Source organism: Aphelocoma coerulescens, chromosome 1A, assembly GCF_041296385.1.
Source record: "Aphelocoma coerulescens isolate FSJ_1873_10779 chromosome 1A, UR_Acoe_1.0, whole genome shotgun sequence".
Classification (NCBI taxonomy): Eukaryota; Metazoa; Chordata; class Aves; order Passeriformes; family Corvidae; genus Aphelocoma; species Aphelocoma coerulescens.
The window spans coordinates 52044819-52068749 of NC_091014.1; the positions used below are offsets into that span (position 1 = coordinate 52044819).

The 23931-nt window shown below is 47.0% G+C and overlaps 1 protein-coding gene across 10 annotated transcripts; it reads left to right on the forward strand.

Moving 5' to 3' along the window:
• The first annotated feature begins 57 nt into the window (after positions 1-57).
• LOC138103795 (suppressor of cytokine signaling 1-like) lies at positions 58-23266 on the forward strand. Of its 10 annotated transcripts, none has more exons than XM_069002369.1 (4): positions 1171-1541; positions 18129-18169; positions 18366-18490; positions 21662-23266. In XM_069002369.1, the coding sequence occupies exon 4, from the start codon at positions 21728-21730 to the stop codon at positions 22409-22411; it is 684 nt and encodes a 227-aa protein (XP_068858470.1). In that variant the 5' UTR covers positions 1171-1541; positions 18129-18169; positions 18366-18490; positions 21662-21727; the 3' UTR covers positions 22412-23266. The 10 variants fall into 10 exon arrangements, with proteins under 10 accessions (XP_068858541.1, XP_068858470.1, XP_068858484.1 ...); XM_069002401.1 differs by lacking the exon at positions 1171-1541 and adding an exon at positions 2113-4779; XM_069002373.1 differs by lacking the exon at positions 1171-1541 and adding an exon at positions 5975-7469.
• The last annotated feature ends 665 nt before the right edge of the window (positions 23267-23931 follow it).

Here is a 23931-nt window from a genome sequence, read left to right on the forward strand (position 1 = left end):
GCAACATCCTCTGAATGCTACATGCTGGAGCTGGTCCCACAGAGCTTGTTAACAGCCAAAAACTCTGGACAGAGCTTGTAGGTAGGTGGTAGTTACCAAAGTTGTTTACCTGTTAACCCTGACCTCTACCTAATATCAGTTTTTGGGCACAAGCCTTGTTTGGGATAATCCTGGGATCCTGCTGTAAATTCTTGCCCTGGCAGTATATACATCACTACCCATGTGTCTTGGACCACCACACTGGGCTCTCTCCCCCATTCCAGCAGCCGGTAGGATCTGGGCTCTCATTGCTTTGGGTCACATAGATGACTCTGGGACTTAGGTGGGAATAATGCATTCTCTAGTGACGTTGGACTCCTGTGACCTGCATCCTAATTCACTTCTGGTAGGAGGCTCTATTGGCAGCTGCCTGATGGGAAAGGAAAAATTCCTCACAGAAATGATCGGGAAGAGGTGATTTCAGATAGAGCTCCAAGTGGAGAATATTGCACTGGGATGTGCTCTGTACCCTCCTTTCAGTGGCAGGACTGTCAGCCAAAGCCAGATTGTTGAGTTGTCCTCCAGGTCCCTCATACCTTCTCAAGCAATGCTACTCACCCCTCTAAAAGAGCAGCCCAGCATCTTACAAGACTGTGCATCTCCCCCAGCACAGCCTGGAAAACCACCCTGCAAGGGGAGGGCCCTCTGCAGGATGCACAACAGAATTTGGATGGCTCACAGAATTCATTTTGCTGTATCTACTTCTACTAAGTGCCACAGATTACTGCAGTAGAATTGCTGCTCGTGGAGGAACAAACTAGACTCCAGCTGGAAAGGTGCTGAGGTGTTGGCTGGGCTACACTGGACTGCTAGTAAGAAAGGCTGGTTTTGAATAAAGTACTGTGAGTTAGTGTGAGATACCCCATGTGCTTAGCAAAGGATAATTTAACCTCTGTGTCCTTGCAAAGGAGCAGGAGACCTGCAAGAGTGAACACTGGGACATGCAAAGCTGTTATGCTCCGCTGACTTGGAACAGCATTGATCAGTTTGTGCTAGCTGCAGATCTGGTGAGGAAACTTTAAGTACAGCAGATTGATTGCTACCAGGGGACAAATTCCCCATAGCAGGTTGGATTCAAGCACTGAAGTACTGACATATTGATCTATTTATGTTGATTTATCAGCAATAGCCCTGTACCCCAATTTCTTCTGTGTGGTTATACAAATTTTAAAAAGCATCCTAGTGCTACCTTAACTGATTTCTTTCAGAGGATATATAGAAGACACACCTCTATATAAAGCCCCATATTGTAAGCATATGCTGCAATCTATAATAGACAGGGGAAAAAAGTGATCACAGGGAAGCATGTTATCATGCAACCAGCTCCACCAACATGCTGGCTCACAGGCTTTAGTTTGAGCTCCATCTACAAATCTCACTTGCCTTGGAGATGGTCCCAGGAAGTCTCAAGAGTTTAAATGAGCTCCCCAGGTGGGAAGAGTTGAAGTAGGATATTATCCCACAGTCTCTGGGCTCTGCTCAACAGCAACAGACTCATCCAGGTACCTTGTGTGGTGTACTTTTTCTTTGGTTTTCCCGAATTTCTTGATGAATTTAATTTATGTGAATTTCTGACTGAAAAAGTTGCTTACATATTAAGTGCAAAAAAATTCTGTGATGGCTTAAATTGGTTTCTCCCCCCCTTGCTCCAGACCCGTTGTGCTCCTCATTTATTAGCATCATGCTGTAACCAACTGAGCTAAACTCAGTTGTTCCAGAGCTCTCCAGCTGTGCAGAAGGTGGGAGAGACAAAGAGATGCTGGCTCTTTACCCACCACAGTCTGAGCCCAATATGATAATTTAAATGGAAATCTTTGTTTTAAGCCAAGTGATGAGTGGTTGAAAAAGTGGAGTGCATCTACTTCAGGGATTAACCTGCAGTGTAATTTGGATGGTGGGGCTGCTGGAGTGTTAAATCATTCCCACATGAACCACCACCATTCAGCTGGAAGCAGCCCCAGGCACACACCATGCATCAGGTCCAAGTGGTGCACATTTGTATCACTTTATTTGCAACTAATGAAATAGCTAGAAACATTTATTGCATATAAATTATATATGAGCACCCGTCATACAAATAAACTCTTTCCAGTCTCAGCTTTCCATTTCCTCCTTAATCAGAAAGTCTATTATATTTGGGACAGATTCAGGAGTCTCTGCTGGTTCCCATCCCCTGGGCCTGTTTAGGTTAACTCGTGAGGTGAGCTACTCTTCAGATCTCTACAAAACCCATACCCACCTTTAGAGTGTGCACCTATTTTAATGTATGAAGTGGCAGGGGAAAGAAGTTTCTTTCCAGCTCTTGTCTAGACTTAACCTTCTTTCACTTGGAAAATCTGGCAGATTCCCCATAGGCTGAGATGAAATAATAGTGAAAACCATAAGTAATCACACTTGTAATTACAGGCCTACCAGCTCCTTATTGACCTCTGACAGAAAAAGGAAATAGCACATACTAGGATCATTTAAAAACAAGGGAAAAGTTCTAGTTAACACTAAGTCTCATGTGTTTATGGAAAAGAATCTATGAAACTGCTTGGGAATTTTTGGAGATGTAAGTTACAGATTTGGGTTATGGATTTGGCTGACAAAACTAAAAGCTGTTGAAGTCATAGCTCTCCAGCAAGGAAACTGATACAGTCTTACACTGTGTTTTGATTTTTAAAATACTGGAATGATACCAAATTAACACATTTTGTAGTAATTGGACTGAGAATTGACTAGATAGCAAGTGTCAAAATATTAAAGTTGATACAAGCATGTAAGGGGGGGGGGGTTTGAAACAGCCCAGTGGTGAGTTACTCCACCCGGGCCACACTTTTGGTCTGGCAGCACTGTCTGTGGAAGAAGTGACTCTGGTGAAGGACTGACTCACAGCAGAGTAGCAGCTGACTGTGAGCTCCCAGAGCAGTCAGAAAGGCTAATTCCATTCTCCAACATATAAGCAGGGAATGCGGAACAGGTGTAATGAGATTATATTGAAGGAGATTATATTGTGTCTGCTAATTCCATGGAGGTGATTACTGGTGTGAAAGAATTCCCAATTTTGACATCTATGATTCAATGAGGAAGGGAACAAGTTGGAGAGGCTTCCTGGCACAGCTTTAAGGCATGTTAAGGAGTTGGAAGACATTTTATGGGAGAGAAGCATTTAGGACCAATATGATCAAAGCCTTAGTATACCTATGTAGTGCTGCATTTTTGCTCCTCCAGTTGTCACACTGCCTAACAATGGCACAAGAAAAAACAGTCTAGAGACGAGGTATACATTCAATAATGGAGAAAGGAGTTAAATACTTCAGTGGTTTACTTAGGGTGCTGGCAGCTTTCCAACCATTGGCAGTTTTTTAATGAAGATGGGATGTTTAACAAAACAACAATGATTAATGTGACAGAGTCCTTTGTCCTGTGATCATCTGGAAAGCAGAGTGGTCTGGAAATTAGTCTACTGCAAGAGACACTGCTGTCCGATGGTACCAGCCTGCAATACTTCTACAACCACTCCCAAAATTATAGTCCATAGTTACACTCCTTGCATTTTATGTTGTTTTACTTCATTTAGAGCCTTGGTTTCCTCAGCTGAGGAAGCCCCTGCTTCTAGGTCCAGCAATGACTTAGGACCTTTCTGCTATGGGATCTCTGTATTGGGCTCCCTGCAAACAGCCTCTCCCAGCTGTTTTGTCTGCTTTGGAGAAATGCCTGAAGTGAGAGACCTCAGTGCCTGTGTCCTGTGAGTGGGGTTCAGCATCACCACCCGCCTCAGCGTGGGGGGACAAATCTGGGAAAGCATGGGCAGGACTGAGGCTACATGTTCCAAGTGAAGGATTCTGAGCAAAGGGATTTGGGCAAGGTCCACCCATTTCGGCCTCCAGTAACATGTCCTGAAAATGCGGGATAACAAGGAGAGGCAATAAACCTCAAGGATCCAATGAAATCCTGAAATCCTTAACTGAGCTTCTACCTCCCTGTCTGTTGGGCAGCAATGTTAGGAGAAGTTACCTGGGGTGGTCATGGATTTATGGGGCCACAGAGCCTCGAGGAGTTCACACCTAGGTCCAGTAGTGCAGAAGGCTGGGACCTCATTTCCCCTTGTCCCAGATTGTCCTGTACTGCTCCAGGGTGTTTGGCATATAGGCAAGATTCAAAGGTGAGGGAGTGGTTTGCTGTACAGTTATAGAAGACTGCAGCTACTTAAATCTGACCTAAATGCCTTCCAGCTTATGCAGCCTGATGCTCTGTTTGAAAACCTAGAAAGTCGCTGTCTGCTGGGCCTTCCTCCCTCAAGTGAACCAGGGGCATGGATTGGCAACGAGTGGGAACTCGTGCTCTGCGGCGGCCGTGGGGGAAAGCCGCAACAGCAGCGGGTGTTGCAGACTGGCACGAAAGCGCATCGGCCGCGGTGCCCCCCGCGCGGCTGGCTCGGGCTCCCCTCGCTCCATCCATCGTCCGGGACACGCAGCTCCGCTGGGCACGGCAGCGCAGCAGCTCCGTGCCGGGGCGAGCAGCGCGCAAGCCGCGGCACCCGGCTCCCCGCAGCCGCGCTGGGTCACCCCGCTCTGGGCAGCCCCTGTACCTTCGCTTTCCTGGAAAGCAGTTTCTCTTCGTTACTGAGAAGAGCCCTGCTCTGGTAGAGGAAGGAGGGGCCTTGCCACCGCTTCATGCAAAGGGGCCACTACTTGTGCTAATTTTTCTCTTAAGAGTGGAACTAAAACAGCCTCTGCTCGCTCTAAACCACTAAAGGTGTTTGTTTGTTTGTTTGATTGTTTTCGTTTGTTTAGTTTAGGTTTTTTTCCTGGGGGAGCAGAGGAACAGGGCTGGGGGATTTTTGTGTGTTGGTTTAGTCCTCCTGGCTTTCTCTTTTTGTGTTGTTGGGTTTTTTTTCCTTCTTCGTAATGCTTTGCTGTTAGCACCTCCTAAAAGGAGCTTTTAGCAAGTTAAGAGAGAGACCATCTTGAAAGGGGAGGAAAGGTCAAAAGGGAAAAACTACCTAAGACTGAATGGAGTCAAACATTGTACATTTTGTACTATTTTCAGGTTGGACTTGCAGCACATCAGGAGATGGTGACAGTCATCTCCTACTCACCCCCCAAGCATCCTTCCATCCTCCTATCTGTACAAAATCTCATGTACTGCCCGCATCACCTGTCATCCCAGGGTACCCAGGCCTTCCCCTTGCTTTCTTCTCTCCCTTTCCTTCCCATTTAACCCCCTGGCAGGAACCCCTCAGGTTATGTCTAGGCCACTTGGTCAAGTACATTGTCAGGGCAGTTTCATATCCTAATCACATCCCATCCAGAAAGCCAGTGTCCACACTAATGGGCAACAGCACGTTTGGGTCTGGCTGGGGGCCCAGTAAGGCACTGAGATCCTAAGTAATTGGTCACCTGTGATCTGGAATTGGTGCTCCAGCCCCAGCTGAGCTTTCATGCACAAGTCTGCTAAGCTGAAGGGCAAGTCAGTACTGATAGATCTAAAGTGTTAATCCATCTTCCCTCCCCTGTGCCGTCAATGTTCTTCTCCTTTGTTTTTTTGTATCTCTTTTCCTTTCTTCTGCAGATTTTCAGTGTTTCATTATCTCCACTTCAGTTCTTTTCCCTCATCCTATTATCCTCTCCCTTCCTCTGGGGCAATGTTTGCCCTTTGCTTTCCCAGAAAACCATCTTTATTCAGTAGTTTGCAGTGACCTGCTCCAGAACACCTTCTGCCCACACCTCCCAAACTGACAGGAGTAAATAGGCAGATTGTGGCTCCTTCTACCTTATGCAAGCTGTAAGGAATCTGCAGGCTGTGAAGAAGTGAAGCTGTTAGGGTGTTACTGGCTCTTGGGCTGCTGGATATCAACATCTTGGAACTTACCAAAGACTTGGAGGTTGCTGAAGAAGAAGCAGAGAAACACCACAAAGTAGAACTATCATCCAAAGGTAGAATGAACTCAGACCTACTGCTCTCAGCAGCAGGACTTCAGACAAAACTCTCTGGAAATGGTTCATTCTGTCAGCAGCTCTATCAATTAATGCTTTCATGTTTAATGTGGTTTAAAGTTTTAGCAACGGGGATAGTGAGGGTATATGTATCCATAGGCAGAGAAAAAATGAGGGGTAGGATAAAACTTGTAAATCCTAAGAACAAATCCTGGCACCTTCTTGGGAGCTATTCCTTGTCATGCTGTCATCAGCATCTGGGCATCTCAAAAACTGTCTTTAAGATGGATCCACCTTCCTTCAGAGATGCAACAGTAGGCAGTGTTCAAATTAGCCTGCCTGCATCCTCACTGTCATTACCCAGAGCCTTTCAGGCAGGCATCCTTGCACTGAAAGCAGTTGGGAAAAAAATCATCAATCCAGTGGTGAGAGCATGGGAAATCTCTTGGTTCTAGGGAACTTGTATTCTTTTTTCCTCAAGAAAACTCACCAAAAGACAGGATTTGTTTTTCACATTAAACACATCCAGACTTGGTTTCAGGTTCACAGGAAAGAAATGCAGCACTAGCTAATCATGAAGCCACCTCAGAGGTACCTTGATCCTGAACACATTTTGGATGCTGTGAGTCAAATCCAAGCTTTGGAAAATTGTGGTCAATGGTGTCATTGTGACATGTCTCACCAGCTTTTATGGCTGAAGAGGATTGCTGCAATATGCTTCAGCTGCAACTGCTGCAAGGTCACAGTTTCAAGTGGATGAGAGAAATATGAGCAAGACCCACAGATGATCTCGGAGCAGTGAGGCTGGATGTTAACTTTTCCCAGGCAAAAATGAAGAAGAAGAATAAAAGGCAGAATTAGACCAGGCCATTTAACATTAAGGCAAGGTGGCTGGAAGAGTCTATGAAGTCACCCAATGAGTGTTATAAATATCCACAGAGGAAAACAGACTCCCTACTAGGCAACTGTAAAGCAAACCACAGGATATTTTTGAAGCTGCCAACCAAAAATACAAAGAAAAGTGTGACAAGCCTACTTAAAAACCAAAAATGGAACAGATGAGCACTTCATCCCTGCTGTGATTTAGAGCTCCAGCGGCAGGTCCTCCCACTGAAGCCTCTCTGAAAAAGAATGAAGTGCTTTGCCCAGATTCTTATGGAAGTTCAGAAATTCTTCTGTGGTCAGCAACATCTTCATGCTTGGTTGAAAGAAGAAACAAGAACTGATGTCTCAACATTCAGTGGAACTTCTGGCAAGGTTGAGGATCAGATTCAGCAGTGTTTCTGACTGCTTTATGCTCCCTAGAAATGCCAAGCAGCTGTAAAGCTTTTAGTCTGCTGCTCAGGCTGGAATTACAGCTGCTTTGCATCACTAGGCTGGTACAGAGCAGCCAGAACACTTTTGCGTTTGGGGTTTGCACAGAGCTTTTTCAACAGGGCAATTCACCTGGTATGCACACACCAGGGAATGTGTGTGGCAGGCTCGGCAGCATCTAGAGGAAATATATAGGTGAGTGAGAGCTCTGATGACATGATCAAATCATAGCCTCATTACAGGCTAGGCCTTTGTTTGTACTGAATTCCAAAGTTTATATTTTCTTCTATTACATTTATTCTCTCTGAGCAGCAATATGCTTACAGCATGCATCATGCGGTGCACTATTTGTATTTCGTATCATAACATTTCTCTGCATTTGTAATTTTGTACATGATTTCCAGTATTTTAATTTGACCCACCAAGGCAACAGCGTGCGTTTTGGGGCACGCTCCTTAAGTGCCTATTACCCCGCCACACACGCTGTGCTTCCAGGGTGCCCGGTGTCCTTCTGAGAGTTCCTGCAGTGCCCAAGAGGAGCTGGAAGAACTCTGGCAGGGAAAGTCGGGGCAGGCTCTCTGTTTTCCGCTGGTGTAAAGAGCCCTCTGCGTCTCCCCTCGGCCCTGGACATTGTCCCTTCCCCGGCGCTTGCGAGCTCCGATGCCCCATCCCCGCGCTGCAGGGCAGCTGATGGTGGCTGGGAGGAGGGGCAGAACCCCGGACCGGCCGCCGCCTCCCCGGGGCGACACGTGGCTCCGGCGGGTCCCGGGGCTGGCGGATGCTGCGGTGTCGTCCCGGTGAGATTCCTCTGCCAGTCTGCAGCGGAGGGGCTTTCACAGCATCTTTTTTGTTTTCCCCTTTCCTTTTTTCCCTCTCTCTCCCTCCCATCCGTCCAAGTTTTCTTTAAAAAAAAAACCCAAACTTTTTTCTTCTTTACTTTTTTTTTCCCCCTTGCAAGAGCCACGCCGTGGAAAGACGGGGTGGTGGAGGAGGGAGAAACCCCTCCCCTTCCCCTCCCCCGTGTCTCCTTCCTCGGAAAAGAAACACTTGGGGGGTTTCCTCCCCTCCTACCCTTCCCCTCCCTTCTGTGCCGCTCCGCTCCCCGGAGCCGAAGCCGCCGCCGCGACGCCCGCCCGCCCCGCGGCCGAGGAGGGCCCGGCGGAGCAGCCGCGCCGCCCCCGGGTAAGCCGCGCACCGGCCCCTTTGTGAGCGGAGGGGCCGAGGGGGGGATGCGGAGAGCGGCGGGGAGCGGGGCCGCCTCCGTTTGGCTTCGGGGCGGGAGAGCGGCGGGGGCCGGGCCGGGCAGCGCCGCTGTCGCCCCGGCACTGAGCGCTCGCTCGCACCGGAGGCAGCGCCGCCCGCCCGTGGCCCCGGTGGTGCCGGAGTAAGTTGTGCTGGGTTAACTGGAAACGGCCTTTTTGGGGGGCGGGCTGCGAGAAGTTTGTATGTCTGTCCGTCTGCCGGTCTGCTCCGGTCCCCCCTTGGCTTATGAAAGGGTGCAGCCCGGTTTGGCTCCTGGGGGCATTGGGGCCGTTGTTGGCTGGGAAGAAGGAGCGCGTTGGGGCTTGGGGGTGTTTCCCGAGGAGTCGGGGGAGATTTGGGGTGCTGGCATCTCACTGCCGGCCTTGAAGGGAGCCATGTGCTGTACTGAGGTGGCGGCGGGGTGCTGGGAGTAGCCTGGGAGGCTCCGTTGGGGACTGTGCAGCATGCTGTCAAGGTGTTCTTTACAGCGTTAGGGTAGGGAGATGCTTCTTTTAAAGTGAAACCTGCAAATTATGTAATGTCCTAGATGGGTCTGTAGGGAAGCAGCCGCGCAGGTCCGGGTAACTTGGTCATCACACCACTTCTTTCCTTTATCACGTAAAGCACTGGAGAAGCGGTGTTCAGAGTGTTACACTTAGTCTTAGCTAAGGAAAAGGGAGCTGCCTTCCAGAAGTGAAGGCGTTACAGGGAAGCGGGGTGACTGAACCAGGGGTGTACATGCCCGTTTGGGGTTGCCTTGGAAGGCAGAGAAACTGGCCCTCCTCCAGACCTGGCACAGTCAGAACGCAGCCTCTTACCTTGCCGTTTCTCAGAAGATCAGTGCTGCGCACCCATGAAAAGCCTCATCGCAAAGGTTATCGCTAAATCCTCCCTCTTTATGCAATCTGAGTCATGGTGCTCACAGCCATGCAGGATCCGCTACTCACTTTTTCCCACAAACGCACGCGCTGTTACTGAGAATTTTGGAATGGTTACCATGTAAAACCTCAGCTCATGCTACTCTTAGGATTCTTTTTTTCCTTTTTTAAAAATTTAGTTTAAGTGCATATTCCTTCCTGGTTAGTAGAAGCTTGGAAACAGGATCTGGATGAACCCCAGAGGTAACTGAGAGGAACTCAAGAATGTTAACTTAGTGTCCCTGGCTGTTTTCTTCTCCTGCATGGTGAAAAAGGGGGATGTGGCTTGACCATTGTTCTGGAAAGTTGAGGGTAAAGGGTACTGTTAGCAAGCTGCTATTTAGGACTGTGTGGTCCAGACAGTGCCATTTACTAGTTCTAGTCCTTGCAGCTCTTAGAGAACTTAAATGAAAATCCCAGTCACGTGTTGACCACGCTCAACTATGTAAAATGGGGTGGACTCAGAAACAACTAGTTTCCTGATATTTCATTCTCTATTGACTGTGTCCTTAAGTAGGTATGCAAGCATATCTTCTTTCTCCAAACAATTGCAACTGCAATTCAGATGCTGTGTGAATGTCAAATGGGCTATTCAGTCACAGCAGGGCAATGGTCATGTGCTTTAAAATATGCACATGCACAGAAGTTTGTGAGACTGAGGCTGTATTATCACATAATGTTGCTCTTGGTTGAATCAAGCAGATGAAGTCAAGCTTTGTTTCTGTGTTCATGAGTGATTCTGCTGGCTATGTGATTTAAAACATAGTTGTTGAAGTATGAATTCTTGTTCCCTCCAAGGGAAGGCTCTTGGGCACAAGCCCTCAGAATTACTGGGATGCCAGCCTCCCACACAGGTTCGCATCTTTTCCTGAGTTAGACTGGGATCTGGGCCTTTGTTATTTCTGTGCTTCTTGTTAATGTTCAGTATGTTGTATGTCCTTTAATGACCTGGCTTGCTTATCACTTACTTAAAAGTAGTGGGGTTGAGTGGCAGGGGTTTTCCGTAAGATTGAGTTGGAAGGCACAGGTAAACTTTGCTGGGGTCCCCAAAAACAGGCAGAGAGGAGCACTGGGGAGAGGCTGAGCTTCTTCAGATCCTCCCAGGTGTGTGTCTCTGTCCCCACTGTGCCTGCTCAGAGAGGGCCAAATTCAGTTTCCAGATGACAGCTTCAAGCATGCAGCCAGTGTCTCTTACCCTCCTCAGTCTAGCTGGGATTTCTGTGAAGTTGGTGGTCGGTGTGTGCAAGGATAGAGCTGGCATTGGGTGGTGTAAATTCTAAATTGTTGTCACTAATACTGCGGTTGCATTGCTGAGAAACAAAGGAGAAAATGTGCCTTTGGAGCTGGTTTTTTTTCCTTGTTTCTCTTTTTCTCTAGCCCCACTGGGAATGTTTGGTCTTTTCTCCTAGTCTATCCCTGCTGCTCCTTGCCACCCCTCTCTCCCCCTGCCACCCACAGGCTTCTCTGTCCTGATTTCTCCAGCTTTGGTTTGGTCAGCAATAAAGAGATAGTGCCAATACTTAAATATGACATCATTTGGGTCGTGTTGATACTGTGGTTAGATTAATAAAAGCTGTGGGGAGGTGGTGTGTTCCTGAGCTGTTATTCCAGGCCGCTGCAGACCTCAGCTAGTGGTGCTTGCCAAAAGCTCACAAGATGGGAGAGGAGGGCACGTGCCTCTCTGCAACTTAAAGTGTGGATGATGTGAGAGCTGAGTATGCCATACAGGGACGATATCTTTTTACAGAGTGAAGGTGTTAAGTGTGTGTGTCATTAGGAGGCATATTTATTTAAAATAATGCCAGTAAATGCTACATTATTTAAATCCTTGATTACGTGTAAGTAGAGGCAGAAGGCAGGTATGATAGCAACAACCCCTTTTATCCTGTCAGTCTGCTTCATTATGACCTGCTCTTCTGGTCTGCATTTGTGCATATCCTGCATCCTTCTGCCTCAGTAAGGTATTTATTGGCTCACCATTTTGCTGACAACAGTCTCAACCTTTAAAAAAAAAAAGATGCAGTGGTGTTTGATGTAGCAGGATTTGGTGACTTTGTATTAGTGAGTGATCAAAATGACAAATAAAATTCTTCTTCCCTCTCGCCCCTGACCAAGTTAAGATTTAGAAGAAAGAGGTGTAGAAAATCCCACTTTTTAAACTTCTGGAAATCAATGCTTCTGTTCAATAGGTATTTAATGGTATTAAAATGTAAATTCAGTTTTAGTAGAATGGCTAAATGCTGGTTTGTGTTGTCTTTGGAGACTTTAGAGCTGCCCCTTATTTTCATCCTCTTCAGTGGAGAAATGAAAAGGCCTGTGTGCACTTCACAGGAAATGAGTGTCTGATACAGGCTTGCAGGCTGCACATTTCCAAGAACTGCTCTCAAGGTATTTTGATAATGTACATTCTCTCTGCCTTCTCCCTTCCTGCTCCTCCTGCACTTTGTGTGCTTCTGCTTGTTCGCAAACACATGCAAAGTTGAGGGGAAGAATCGAACGGTGCCACTATTAAGTTTGCAGATGGGCTCCTTTAGCTTTATAGTGGAGCAGTGCCTGGCAAAATGGGGTTAAGCTGGCAGCATTCAGTTGCCTTTGTTGCAGAGGTTTTTGTCCTTCCCCCCGGTCCATGCAAATGCTGAAGAAAAATTTTGACTTCAGATTGTGACTTGTGCAACAAGGGAGTTTTTTGTGTGTATGTGATTTTGCAGTTCAGAAACAGTTTGGATCTACTTTCATACTTCTTCAGTAGCAAAGTTTATTTGGAGACTTAAGCTAAAGCTAAGAAAATGAGTGTGGCTGTTAGCAGTTGGAAAATGCTAGAGATTTGCAATCTGAGCTGTGTAGCTGGGCTTCTGCACATCCTGCTGAAGGTACCTTGCTGAAGCGAAGTTTGCCTCAGTTGGCACACTAGTGGTAATGAGCACAGGTTTGATTGTGAAGGAATGGTTTGTTTATGCTTTTTGACAGACCAGCAGTGTTGTTCTTCATCCATATTTTAGTTCTTCCTTGTTTTCTGGTGAGATTTTGTGGTGTGGAAGGAGGGAAGTCGGAGCTGGAGAAACATTTACTGCTTTAGCAGTAAACACTGAAATCTGCCATTTGTGTAGGATGCACGCTGATATTCAAGTCAGCACATCCAAAGAAGAGGTGCTGTTCTTTTAGTCGTAAAAGAATGAGGAAAACATGGGCAGAGCTAATTTTAACTCTGCAGCAGGTCCATAGTTGATTCCTCATATTGACTTCATATACCCTTGGTTACTACTTCAGTTTTACACAAAGGTTATTTATGCCTTGTGCTGGGCTCCCCTTAGTGTTATGTCAGGTTTGAATGGTGAAGAGGTATCTTAAAAAGGTATTGCTAAAAACCCCGGCCCTTTGCTGCTGGATTCCTCTGCCTAAGATCTGCTAAAGCATGACATGGTGGGTACAGCACAGAAACAAAGCAAAAACATTTGAGAAAGAAAAGAAATGAGACTCCTTAGATCAGCTCTCTCACTTTCCCCAGTCTATATAACTGGAGTTTTTCCTTTTATGAGTTTTAAAATTAGTTACTTTTCAATCTTGGTCACCTTTGAACTTCCTCTCATCTGGTTTTCTGAAAGAATACAAAAAGAATGTCCTGATTGTACTGTACCTTTCTCTGGCATCCCCTTGTATATATATCTGCTCTCTGAGCATGAAATTTCTCCAGTTTCTCTCTGTACAGTTATGTGTTGCTTCTTATTACCCATCTTTAGGCCTATCCTCTTTGTTTCAGCTCTGTGTGTTTTTATTTCAGACTAGAACTGACTATGTTCTTTCAGGTGGTGACATTACTTTTATGTTCCCATCCATCCATTTTGCACCCTCATGCTCCTGCTTGCTTGTGGGTTTTTTAATGACTGCTTTTGCATTCGGAGCTGGAGCTTTCCTCAGTGAACTCTCAGCACTGTTACTCAGCTCATTGGTCAGCTGTGCCACTTAATTTATTGCTCTTGAAAATACAGACCCAGCTGGTTTTCGTACAAGCCTGTGTGCATTTGCATGTGTCAGGACAGAGTCTTGCCTGACCTCCTGGTGCTTTCCTGCTGATGAATTTTGAGTGACCTCTGACTTCTCTGTCCTGCAGTGAGTGAAGTGATTTTGTCACTGTTTACCCTGGGAAGGTGATGGAGAGGGCCCACCACGTTTTGAGTTGGCTGCCTAGATTTAAGTAACATGAGGCTGTAAGCTGCCTTCTGGGGGGCAGAGTTAGACCTCGGGAGTTTGAGGTGTGAGTAATGACAGCTTGAAGACAGGGAGAGACAATTCTAGGAAGAGACCTGGGTCAGCATGTGAGTTTGCACAGTCAGGGGGGAGGGAGATGCTTGCGTAAGAGATGGGGGAGCCTTTGGGCTGCTTGTACCCACCAACCTGTTGAGGAGTGAGGTGGGATGCTCTGCAAAGTGGGCTGAGTTGAAGCAGGGGGAAGATGCAGTGGCTGGGAGGGTGGCAGAGAGGTGACCAGATATGCAGCAGCTGAAATGCCTTTGTTTCCTCCGGCCACCCCTCTTCCACCTCCCATTCACCCTGTGGCATGACTGCTCCATGTCTTCTGCCCATCTGCTGTGCAGGTCCTGGGGTGCTGCTAGCTGCTTAGCTTGTGCTCTTTTTGACTTGCTTCTGGTATGGGGGCTTTGGGGAAGCACAAAGTGTGTCCTCTGCTTCTTCAGGTACCATCTGATGGGGAACTCTGCCTGGGGATTGGCTCTCCCCCACACTAGGTAGCCTTGTGCTGCTCCTGCCTCAGCAGCACATATCAAAAAAAGTTCCTTCCAATAGTTGCAGCCTTCTGGCAATTGGTAGTGCAGCTGATTTGATTGAGAGAACACCTCTCTTTGTATTTCAACCATCCATTTCCAATTCAAAATCTCTGGGTATAGTCCACTGTGCCCAGCTGGCTTTCTGGTTTTATGTCACTTTTCCTCATCGCTTCTGATAGAGCACCCTCTTTTTTCCCTTTAGGTTAATCAGCATTAAATAGTGGGGAATCTCCTCAACGTCCTGTGCAAGAAAAAAATAATACCTGCTTGCATGTGTAACTTTTCTGCAGTGTCCCTGTCCCCACTAGCTGGTGTCCCACTCAACTAAATGATCCCCCCAGACGTTTTCTGTTTTTGATAAACTGAAAATGCCATATGTTTTCTGGGTTTTGTTTGTTTATCTTGGCCACCTACTGTCCCACTTTCATGACAGCTCACATTAATTTGTTCCCTACCGTCAGTAATTTATATTCCTTTATATTGGCTCCTCCAGGATTATTTTTTCATCTTCTGAAGGATTATTGAGGTTGTAGAGAGATTTGGACAGGGGCTGTGGTTAGTAATGTGTGTGTTTGATGTCTCTGATCCACAGCAGAGGCCCTTGCAAGCTGTTGCACCTACAGCTAATACCTGCAGTGTGACCTGTGTTGTCCCCCAAGCCTGTCCTCTTAGCCAGGCAGCATCTCTGTGCCATCATTTGTGGAAGGTCTGCACACTCTGTCACTTTAAGATTTCCTAAATAACCTTTCATGACTTAATTTTTCTTTTTTAATTCTTTTTACTTTTGATTCTCAGGACTAGTTTCTTTATTTTGTGTGTTGGAAATCCCCTACTGTAAAACTTAGTGTTGTGGTGTGTCTGTGCTTTCTGACCCTTGCCCTTTACTCTGAAGGCACAGTAACTGGTGCTGCGTAATGGCCCCTCACATCTTCTGAAGCTGGTCCTTCTGAAGAGTCAAGGCAGGGTGTCTCCCTTGTCCCCCTGTGCTCGTGTTGGTTAATCACCTGGGACTCTTCTCTAGCAGCGTAGTTCTGATAAGGATACCGAACCAGTTTTAGCTGCAGGCACTGCTCATTTCTCAGAGTTAGCTTCTTCTTTGAATTCCTTTCTGGCTCAATGTGATGGTTTTGATAAAAAGCCATGGTTGTCACAGGGACCACTGATGGCCTTTGTGTCTCAGGATTTACTCATTTCCTCAAGCAGGGCTCTGGAACGACTGAAAAAGTGAGTTTAGTAGAGAGAGGCAGAGGAAGTGTACCTGTGCTGCTGGTCTGGGGGTGGGGGGAGCTGGTAATGCTGAGGAGCCATGATGGGTGGAGGCAGCCCTGGGCATCACGACCCCCTTCCCACTGATCCCCCTCTCAGCAGGGAGATGGGACAGAGCATTTCAAGTAGGGAGACATGAGGGACTGCTGTTATCGTGGCTTCTTCTTCCTCATTGTGCCCTCTCCCCGTCTCCTTGTTTCTGCCCCTAAACCAGGGAGTGCTCCAGCCACCTTTCCAGAGGGCTGCTTCCCGAGCCGGTGTGTTGTGTGGAGGGAGGGAAGGCAAGGCAGCAGCACAGACTTTATGTTCCCTGGCCAAGCACAGGGCTGAGGTTTTGTGTAGTTCTGCAGCACTGAAATTCACAGGAATGGCTCCTCACTGTGAAACTGCAGAGGTCAGGAGCAACGCGACCGGGCTTCCCTCACTTACCAAACATGCTGTTGGCCAGAGGCAAGCAACAGCTCTCTTTGCTTAAGCCATGGCAGGATAGGCTCAGCTGCAGCTTTGGAACTTGGTAGTAACTCCTCCTGATTTTCTTTTTCTAACTTTTTTTTTTTTACTTCTTGTTTCTCCAGTTACAGGAGAAGGCAGAAATAATTCAGTCTCCAGTAGAAGCTGTCTTTGCCAGAAGTCAGATGGTAGTTTTGGTAGTTTTACTTGCTGTGGAACAAGATGTAGGTGCTTGTGGCTGCTGCAGAGCAGCCTCTGAGTTCAGGGAAGTGATGAGGCTTCTCTGTTATTCTGAAATGGCAGGATTACAGTTTCACATTGGGCTATTTTGATGAGGAATAGGCTCTTTTATTTGAAAGTATTTCTGAAAGTGCGTAGCATTTCCAAAGTATGAGGAGGGGACCCTAAAAATGCGTCTTTCTTCCAGCTCTTTCAATTAGCCCAGTAAAGACAATTAACTTTTCCTGTAAATTGCCACCTTGTTGGGTCTTTCTTAACACGTGTCATGGAGAAACCAAACATGCTTGTAGACTTCCCTGTCTTGAAGAATATTTGGCACACATCACGCTGTCTTGTTGGTTTTCTTGGAGTAAAAACCTTTTAGCCCCTTTCAGCAAAGTGCCATATTAATTCAGAAAACACGTGTCATAGAAAAATATGTTAAGAAGTACTGAACATGAATATCAGATCTATGAAAAGTTATTTGTGGGTTTTGAAGTATGTTTTCCAGCCCCAAAATGTTGGGAAGTGTTTGATAAGACCATTCCTCTTGCAAGGTGTCCAGCTGCTGATTCCCAGAGCCTGCATGCAGGATCTTCCTGTACTGGGTCTCTACTGTGTGAAGTAGGAACTGCCACAGTGTGTCTGCTGCCTCATCTTATTTTATTAAATATTGCATCCATGAATGCTGGTTACATAGGGAAATGCGGTTTTGGTTTGGGGTATGTATGTGTGGTGTAGTTTGGGTTTTTTCCCACGTATTCCCTCATGCGTCAGACATAATGGCAGCCTCACATCAAACTGCCATGGCATAAAAGATAGAGGGAACTGCAATGTCTCCGAGGCCTGCTTTGTGCTGGAGAAATTGGCTGTGATTAACATTGGTCCTCTTGGCTGAGCTGGTCCACATTCCTCCCCTAACCACAGCTCCCTCTGTTCTCTTTGGCACATCTGTCTGTGCATCTCCTTTCCCTTCCCCCTCCGTGATCCCTTTCTGGATCAGCCCTAATCACCTTGGCTGTGGCAGGGTGCTCATGACAAGGGACATTGGTGTGGCCATGCACGGTGGCAGTGACGGTGCGATTCAAAACCAGTGCCCAGTGGGTGGCAGGCAGTGGTGGCCATGGGAACCAGGCTGGCCCACCGTTAAAACCCAGTGCTGCGTGCTTGGCTCTTACCAGGGAGGTTTCTTCCAGCCCTTTGCTCAAGCTTTCCTTTGAAACAGCCTTCCCAACCACAAATCAGTAGGCAGCGCATTTCTGTGGGATGCAGACATGCAAACAAGAGATGTCTGCTCAGGCTCTGCTGCCTGGAGTAGGGATGCTGTTGCAAGGGCTTGCAGGGTACCTTGGGGAGAGCCTCCACCTAACTGCTCTGGGAACTGCAGGGTTGATATCTGGGAGATGTCAAAGCCAAATGGAGTGGTCATAGGGAAGTGTAATAATGGGATAGACCTGCAGTTTTGCTAGCTGCAAGTCAATGTAGCTTGTGGGGTGTGTGCCCAGTTTGGACTGGACTGGGGAGGATGCAGAGAAGTGATGTTACGTGGGTACAAGTGAAGCTGTGCAGGGATTGCCTCTGAAAGGCATACAGAAAGCTGGGATTGTTTTTTCAGCTTGCTGGTGGATCCACTGACAGACACGTAATTGCACACATGGTGTGACTCACCAGGTCAGTGGGTTTAGTTTTCCATCTGCCAGGTGAGAAGGAAAAGTCTTGAGAGCTGGGGAAGCAGGGCAGAAGAGTGTGGGCCAGAATGAAGTGTATCACAATTAGGATAACTCAGCAGTGAATGGCTACCTACGTGGTGTCAAATAAGATACTCTAAATGTTGTGTGCTGTATTCACCACAAGTTGGGAGTTTGCTGTTCTGAGTGCTTATGTTTATTCCTGTTGCCATCATCTCTTAACATTTGGGTTTTATGGTTCCTGCTTCTGGAAGCTGATGGCAACTTTATGGTCTTTCCATTTGTCCTTAGGCCACCTGTAATCTGCCTGGACCTAACCAGCTCACAGCTTTGTAAGTAGCAATAATAATAACAGCAGTAATTGTCTCTGTTGCTATCTGAGGTGTTCTGTACGTGTTTCTACAGTAACACAGATCAAAGAGATCGAGGCAAACAACCTGTCCCCAGATTTGTTGTATTTTAGATGCACGTTACAGCATACTAATGGGCTTAGTCACCTGCTTGATGGACGTCTCTTTCTCTTCAAAGGATGGATCTGCTCTTAAGTAAAGCTGTGCAAAAACTGGGAAGTGCTACATCAGAGCTTTTGAATTTGGACCACTTCCAGGCCTGACATCCAAAAATTCATCCCTATGGGTGGCAAAAACAAAGAGGTAAGCTTTTTCAGGTGTCCTGGAAGAAGAGTGCGAGGATGCATCATAGCTGAGTACTTGAGGCTGCTGTTGATTGAATATGCCGGATTTGTAAAGCCCCAGGGAGCAGGGCTGGCTTGGCTGACACCACATGCTGTGTACAGTCCCCTGGTTTACTAGAATTGTCTCCTTATATAAAATACGCTGCCTTGCCTGGGTCGTAAGTGAGGAGGAAAGCAGAATGCCCTGTGTCAAGAGCACTTATTTTGAAAAGCTCTTGAGCTTGCAGTAAATCAGAAAGTCTGGGGAAACTTATCCAGCTTTTTAATTAGCAGGACACCAGCTTTTTAGGATATGTTGCTTTGGCTGCAAGTGTTGTTCTGACTTGCAGTAGGGAGGTAGTAACTAGTTTGGGCATTGGGTTTTATGGAGGGGAGAAGAGGGAAAGCAAATCATGGTGTGGCAAGTCAGCAGAACTAATTATGCATGTGTGTTTCATTACACCCCTGGCTTGGCTTATTCCTAATCCTGGGTCTGCACATCCTCCTTGATGTGGGAGGCCATGTACTCATAGGACCTGTTGACCCATTAAAAGCGAACCTTAAAGGTAGTATCAGGCAGCACTTCTAGGGCTAATATTAATGTAACTAATGCTGCGCTGCAGGCCAGGCACTTATCTCTCGGAAATGGGTCACTGAAGCTAAACAAATTCCCCCCATCCGAGGCTCTGACCTATATGTAGATTTCAAACCAAGTGAACTAATTGTCAAGGTGCTATTTTTGCATTTACTTTGAATTTGAAATGATGACACAGTCTCAGTTCTTAGTCAGTCAGATTTCTAGTAGCAGTGGATTTTTCTTAAAGGACTTAGGTGAATGACTCAAGGTTGAAAACTGGGACAAACCAGTTTGGAGCTTTTTTTCTATCAAATAGCATCTGCAGCCTTAAACAAATTATTTGTTTGTTGTTATTTTTAAAAATAGCCTGGAAATGAGTGACAGCTGCCTGCTTCTGTTTTCGTGCTTGAATTAAATTTCCAACCTTGACAAAATTTCCATTTGGACCCAAGAGAAGTTGCTGTTTAGGAAGGTTCTTTCTCACTCCTCTCAAAGCTATAGCCACAGCCCTGGAGGCACCTGGCAGATGACCTTTGTTTTCTACAGGAGCTAGTGTCAGAGGGCCCTTAGCTTCCTCACCCAGCAGAGAAGAGAAGGAAAGGGACAGAGATGCTGCAACTCCTTGTGGTACCTTCTGTGCTGAGTTTTCGGTGGTGATAGATGGCTCTAGTTGCTGTAGTGGTGACTGTGTTTGTTTGCATCCTGCTCACTAAATCACCTTCACCTAAGATTTATTCTGACTTGCTGAATGGTCTGAACAGCTTTCAACTTGTTGCCCTTTTTTTTTTTTAAATGGAAAATAAAAAACCCAACTTGATTAACTCCTTCCTACCCCTCCCACCTTTCTCTAAGCATGGAATTTCCCTCCTACTATGACACTACCTAAAGGGCAAGATCAATAGGATTCAGAATAGTACCAGGGACATTAGCAGCTTGTGGACTGCAAATCATAGGGCTATAAGCTGGATAAGTGTCCCTGGCTGTTCTTGGAAAGGACACTTATGGCTCCGTATATGAAATGTGCCTGGCAGCTACATTATTGGTATTACTGTTAAGTATTGAGAGAGATGTTAGACGAGAAAAGATGTCAGTAGTAAGGCATTGCCAGGTGCATGCCTGCTTTCCTGAACTACCGTGCCCATGTGAAGGAAAGATGTTTGTCCTCTGGGGCGCAGAGTGTGCCTGGCCACCCAGCTGGCATGAGCACCAAAAGGAATGTGAGGCTTTTGAATAGCTGGCAAAGGGTTTGAGACAGGGGAACCTTGCAAGAAGCTAAGCTTAACATAAAGCTCTTCCTGCAGAGCAAGCCGTCCACAGGTCCCTGCACATTCCTTGGGGGGCTGCCTGATATGAGCTCCAATGCTCTGGCAAGTCTGTGGTGGGGGGGCTGCTGGAGATGAAGTGTGTCTCTTCCTCTGCTGCAGGCTGTGCCAGCATTCTGTTCTGCTCCAAGCATGGCTGTGCTGTGAGTGAGTATGACTGGGTTAATGGAGTATGTCAAGGGAGCGAGAGCAGCATTTGGCGGCGAGCTACTGACTTGTCAGGCCTGGGGAAGTGGTGTGTTACAGCTCAGCTTCTCACACAGAATGAGCCTCTGGCTTAGGGCTGTGGTTGTTATGTTTGTGCCTATACACACACATACACATCTAGAATATGTATTTTTTTAATATAATTGAAGTGACTTGGATGGCTGATGGCAACACTGGGTTCAGAAATTTGCATTTCTGAAAACAGCCTGGTGATAACACAAGGTGCAGGAGATGAGCAGGGTCATGACAGTACATTAGAGGATGGTGACTGGGAGAAGGCAGCATTGTCTGCAGGCAGGGGGAGTTGTCCTTCTGGAAGAAACAGAAGTTAAGAGTCTAGAAGGGCATCAGCAGTATCTGGTACCAGTATAAAGTGAAGTCATTCATGGTAGTCCCAGCCTTGAAGCTGATGTAACATTTCTTGTAGGGGTTTTGATCTGAGACCTTTGCTTTCTCCTCACATAGCGAAACAGGCATGTCTTGGGATGAGGGAGTGGTTCCTGGGATTTGGTGAGAAAGGCTCATCCCTGTCTTCTGCTTTTGCTAAGTCCTGTTGTCAATCTTTTTGTTGGAGAAAGGGTTGGAGAGGTGCGAGGAAACCTTTCTACCTTTCATGAAAGAAAAAATAAATTATACTTTCCTGCTTTAGGAAATCTTTCCCTTTTGATTTGTGGTGTCATTTCCCCTTTCCAATCTCAAGGCCACTCTGAAAAGTCCTAAACATCCAACAGAGGGAAATCTTGAAATGCAGAGATCTGCTAGGTTCAAGCCAGCCTGCTGGAGGGTATGCAGGAGTCCCTGGCTGTGAATGACAGAAACCCAATGGATGCTGAGCTCTGTGAAGTGCCCCCTTGTGCTGGTGGGGACCCAGCTGGAGCCCTTTCTGCACATACATCCTTGGTTGTCCCTAAAGCTGGGGGTTGGTGACATGCAATACCTCCTTGGTACCCTCTTTGGTACTCTTGCTGGTCTTTCTCCCTTGGGAAGTGTCTTGCCCAGGTTGAAGAAGTTATTGGGTTTGCCTCACTCTCCTTCTGTCCCACAGGCTGGATGCAAAGGAGGAAGCATGGTAAAGGCAGCATCTTTCCAGGATTCATGGGCTCTTTGAGAGATGATCAGAGGGAGGCCAGATGATCTGCACAACACACACACCACTGTTCCTCGTCTGCAAAGGCAGCATCGGAGCGTTCTCCCCAGCCCCGCGCCACCTGGCTTGCCCGATCGTTTCCGGATGTTTCGCAGCTGCGAGTGGGAAGTCCTGGAGCGATCCCTCAATATCCTCCAGGCCAGTGACTTCTACTGGGGCCCCTTGTCTGTGGGGGAGGCTCATGCCAAGCTCCAGCGGGAGCCTGTAGGCACCTACTTGGTGCGGGACAGCTCGCAGGGGAACTGCTTGTTCAGCCTGAGCGTGCGGATGCCCACGGGGCCCGTCAGCCTTCGAATCTCTTTCCAGGAGGGCTATTTCCGCCTCAAGAACTGGTTTTCAGACTGTGTGGTCCGGCTGCTGGAGCTGGTGGTAGCGGGGACCCGGAACAACCCCTTGCACTTTGATGAGATGGGGGGAACTCCCCTGGTCTTCTCTGAGCCCTTGTGCCGGAGCCGCCGGGCAGTGCCAACGCTGCGAGAACTGTGCTGTCGGAGCCTCCCTGCCGGTGCCATGACGGGGGACAGAGCACGACTGGGGGCCTCCTTGGGCATGTGTCTGAGGGAAGAGGTGTTCTCACCCCTGGACAGAAGGGGAGGGTCAGAGGGGAGCGTTGGTCCCAGCCCCTCTCTGTCCTGGGCTGGGAGATGATGCCATTCATATGGGAGACAAAGGGAGATGCCTCTTTTATGGCTGTGCTGATGGGATGTGTGTCACACCAGTCAAGCTGGACTGGCTGCTGGGAGAGAAAGGGGGAGGGCAGAGGGAGCAGAGCTTGAACCCAGTGGCTGTGACAGATGTGTCCTCATACGTACACAGTGTGTGTGACTTCCCCCAGACATGCCTGGGGTAAAGCCAGACCTGAAGAGCAGACATTTCCATCACCAAGTCCTGCTCTTTGCTCCATTTATAACTTAAAAGCTTCAGAAGGAGGCGAATTGCCTGTCCTCCCAGGTCAGCCCTGTGTTCTCTTCTACCCCAAAGTGCTTTGAGCTCATTTCTGCTTCAAATCTGCCCTTGTGAAGTGCAGCTGAATCCAGTCCCACAGCAGTGCAGCTTGGACATCGATGGGCGTGACCCTTGTGCTGACCCACGAAGATGTGGTGGAGCAAGAGCAAGTTTCACTAGTTGCAGCATGAATGTCATGCCTGTTACTTCAGAGGCCAGTGTTTGCACCAGAATGAAACCATTGCAGCCATGTACGATACATGCAGCTTCACTGGCTTTTGCATTGCTTTATTTGATTGGATTTTTGGGAGTAAAGACGGATTATGCTGTACTTAAGGGCATGGCATTCTTGCAGAGGTAACCCTGGTCTGGAGAGTCGTATCTGCCCTGGGAGGGTGTGAAGAGATGGGATCCTGCACCCTTTCTTAAGCTCATCTGATAGTGTGCTGCTGCCATCTGTCGAGCATCAGATGTTTTGGTTTTGCCTCTGAAAAGGCAAAGAATTTTTTATATAAAACTTCTAAAATTTTAATAAAATTTTTATATTGATTTTTAAAAGTCAGTGAATACATGGCGATAACTTCATTCCCTTGTGATGTTGGAAGCCCAGTTACTTTAGTGCCCAGGCATGGTAATCAAGCTGAGACTGAACAAGTGAATTCTCATAAAGAATAAAAGCAGAGCATAAATGAGTGGTCCTAGCTGGGAACATTAAACTTAAATTCATCTTGCAGTGTAATTAATTGAAGAAATATTCTAAACAGAGAATACTTCTGAAAATCCCACCCCTGCATTTTTAGAAAGTTTTTTTTAGTACCTTAAAATTTGTACTGGGTGTTTGAGAAAACCAGTAATGCCAGATCTTAGAACAGGGCACAGCATCAGTGAACTTGAACTGGTGAGTATGAGTACAAATGGGAGGAACAGAGCTGGCTTAAATAGGGTCATGGTTCATTTCAGGAATAGCCAGGTATGATGTCTTCAAAATAAGTGATTGAAAACGGCTACATGGAAGGAGAAATTCAGATACTCTAAAATTTGAGTCAAACCATTTAACATGCTGCTAAACATCCGTAGCTGGGCAGGCAGCCTGCTGTGTTCATGCTGACTTTCCTCTTCAGACCTGTATGGAAGTAAAAAGCTGAAGAGGGGAAGAGAGTACACTGAATTTGCTCTATTGTCTTCAGGTGTCTTATCTGAGGAATTAAAGCGTGTGGTCAGCA

Coding starts and splice junctions, on each gene's coding strand:
- LOC138103795 (XM_069002440.1), top strand. CDS start 21,728: ATGATCAGAGGGAGGCCAGATGATCTGCACAACACACACACCACTGTT.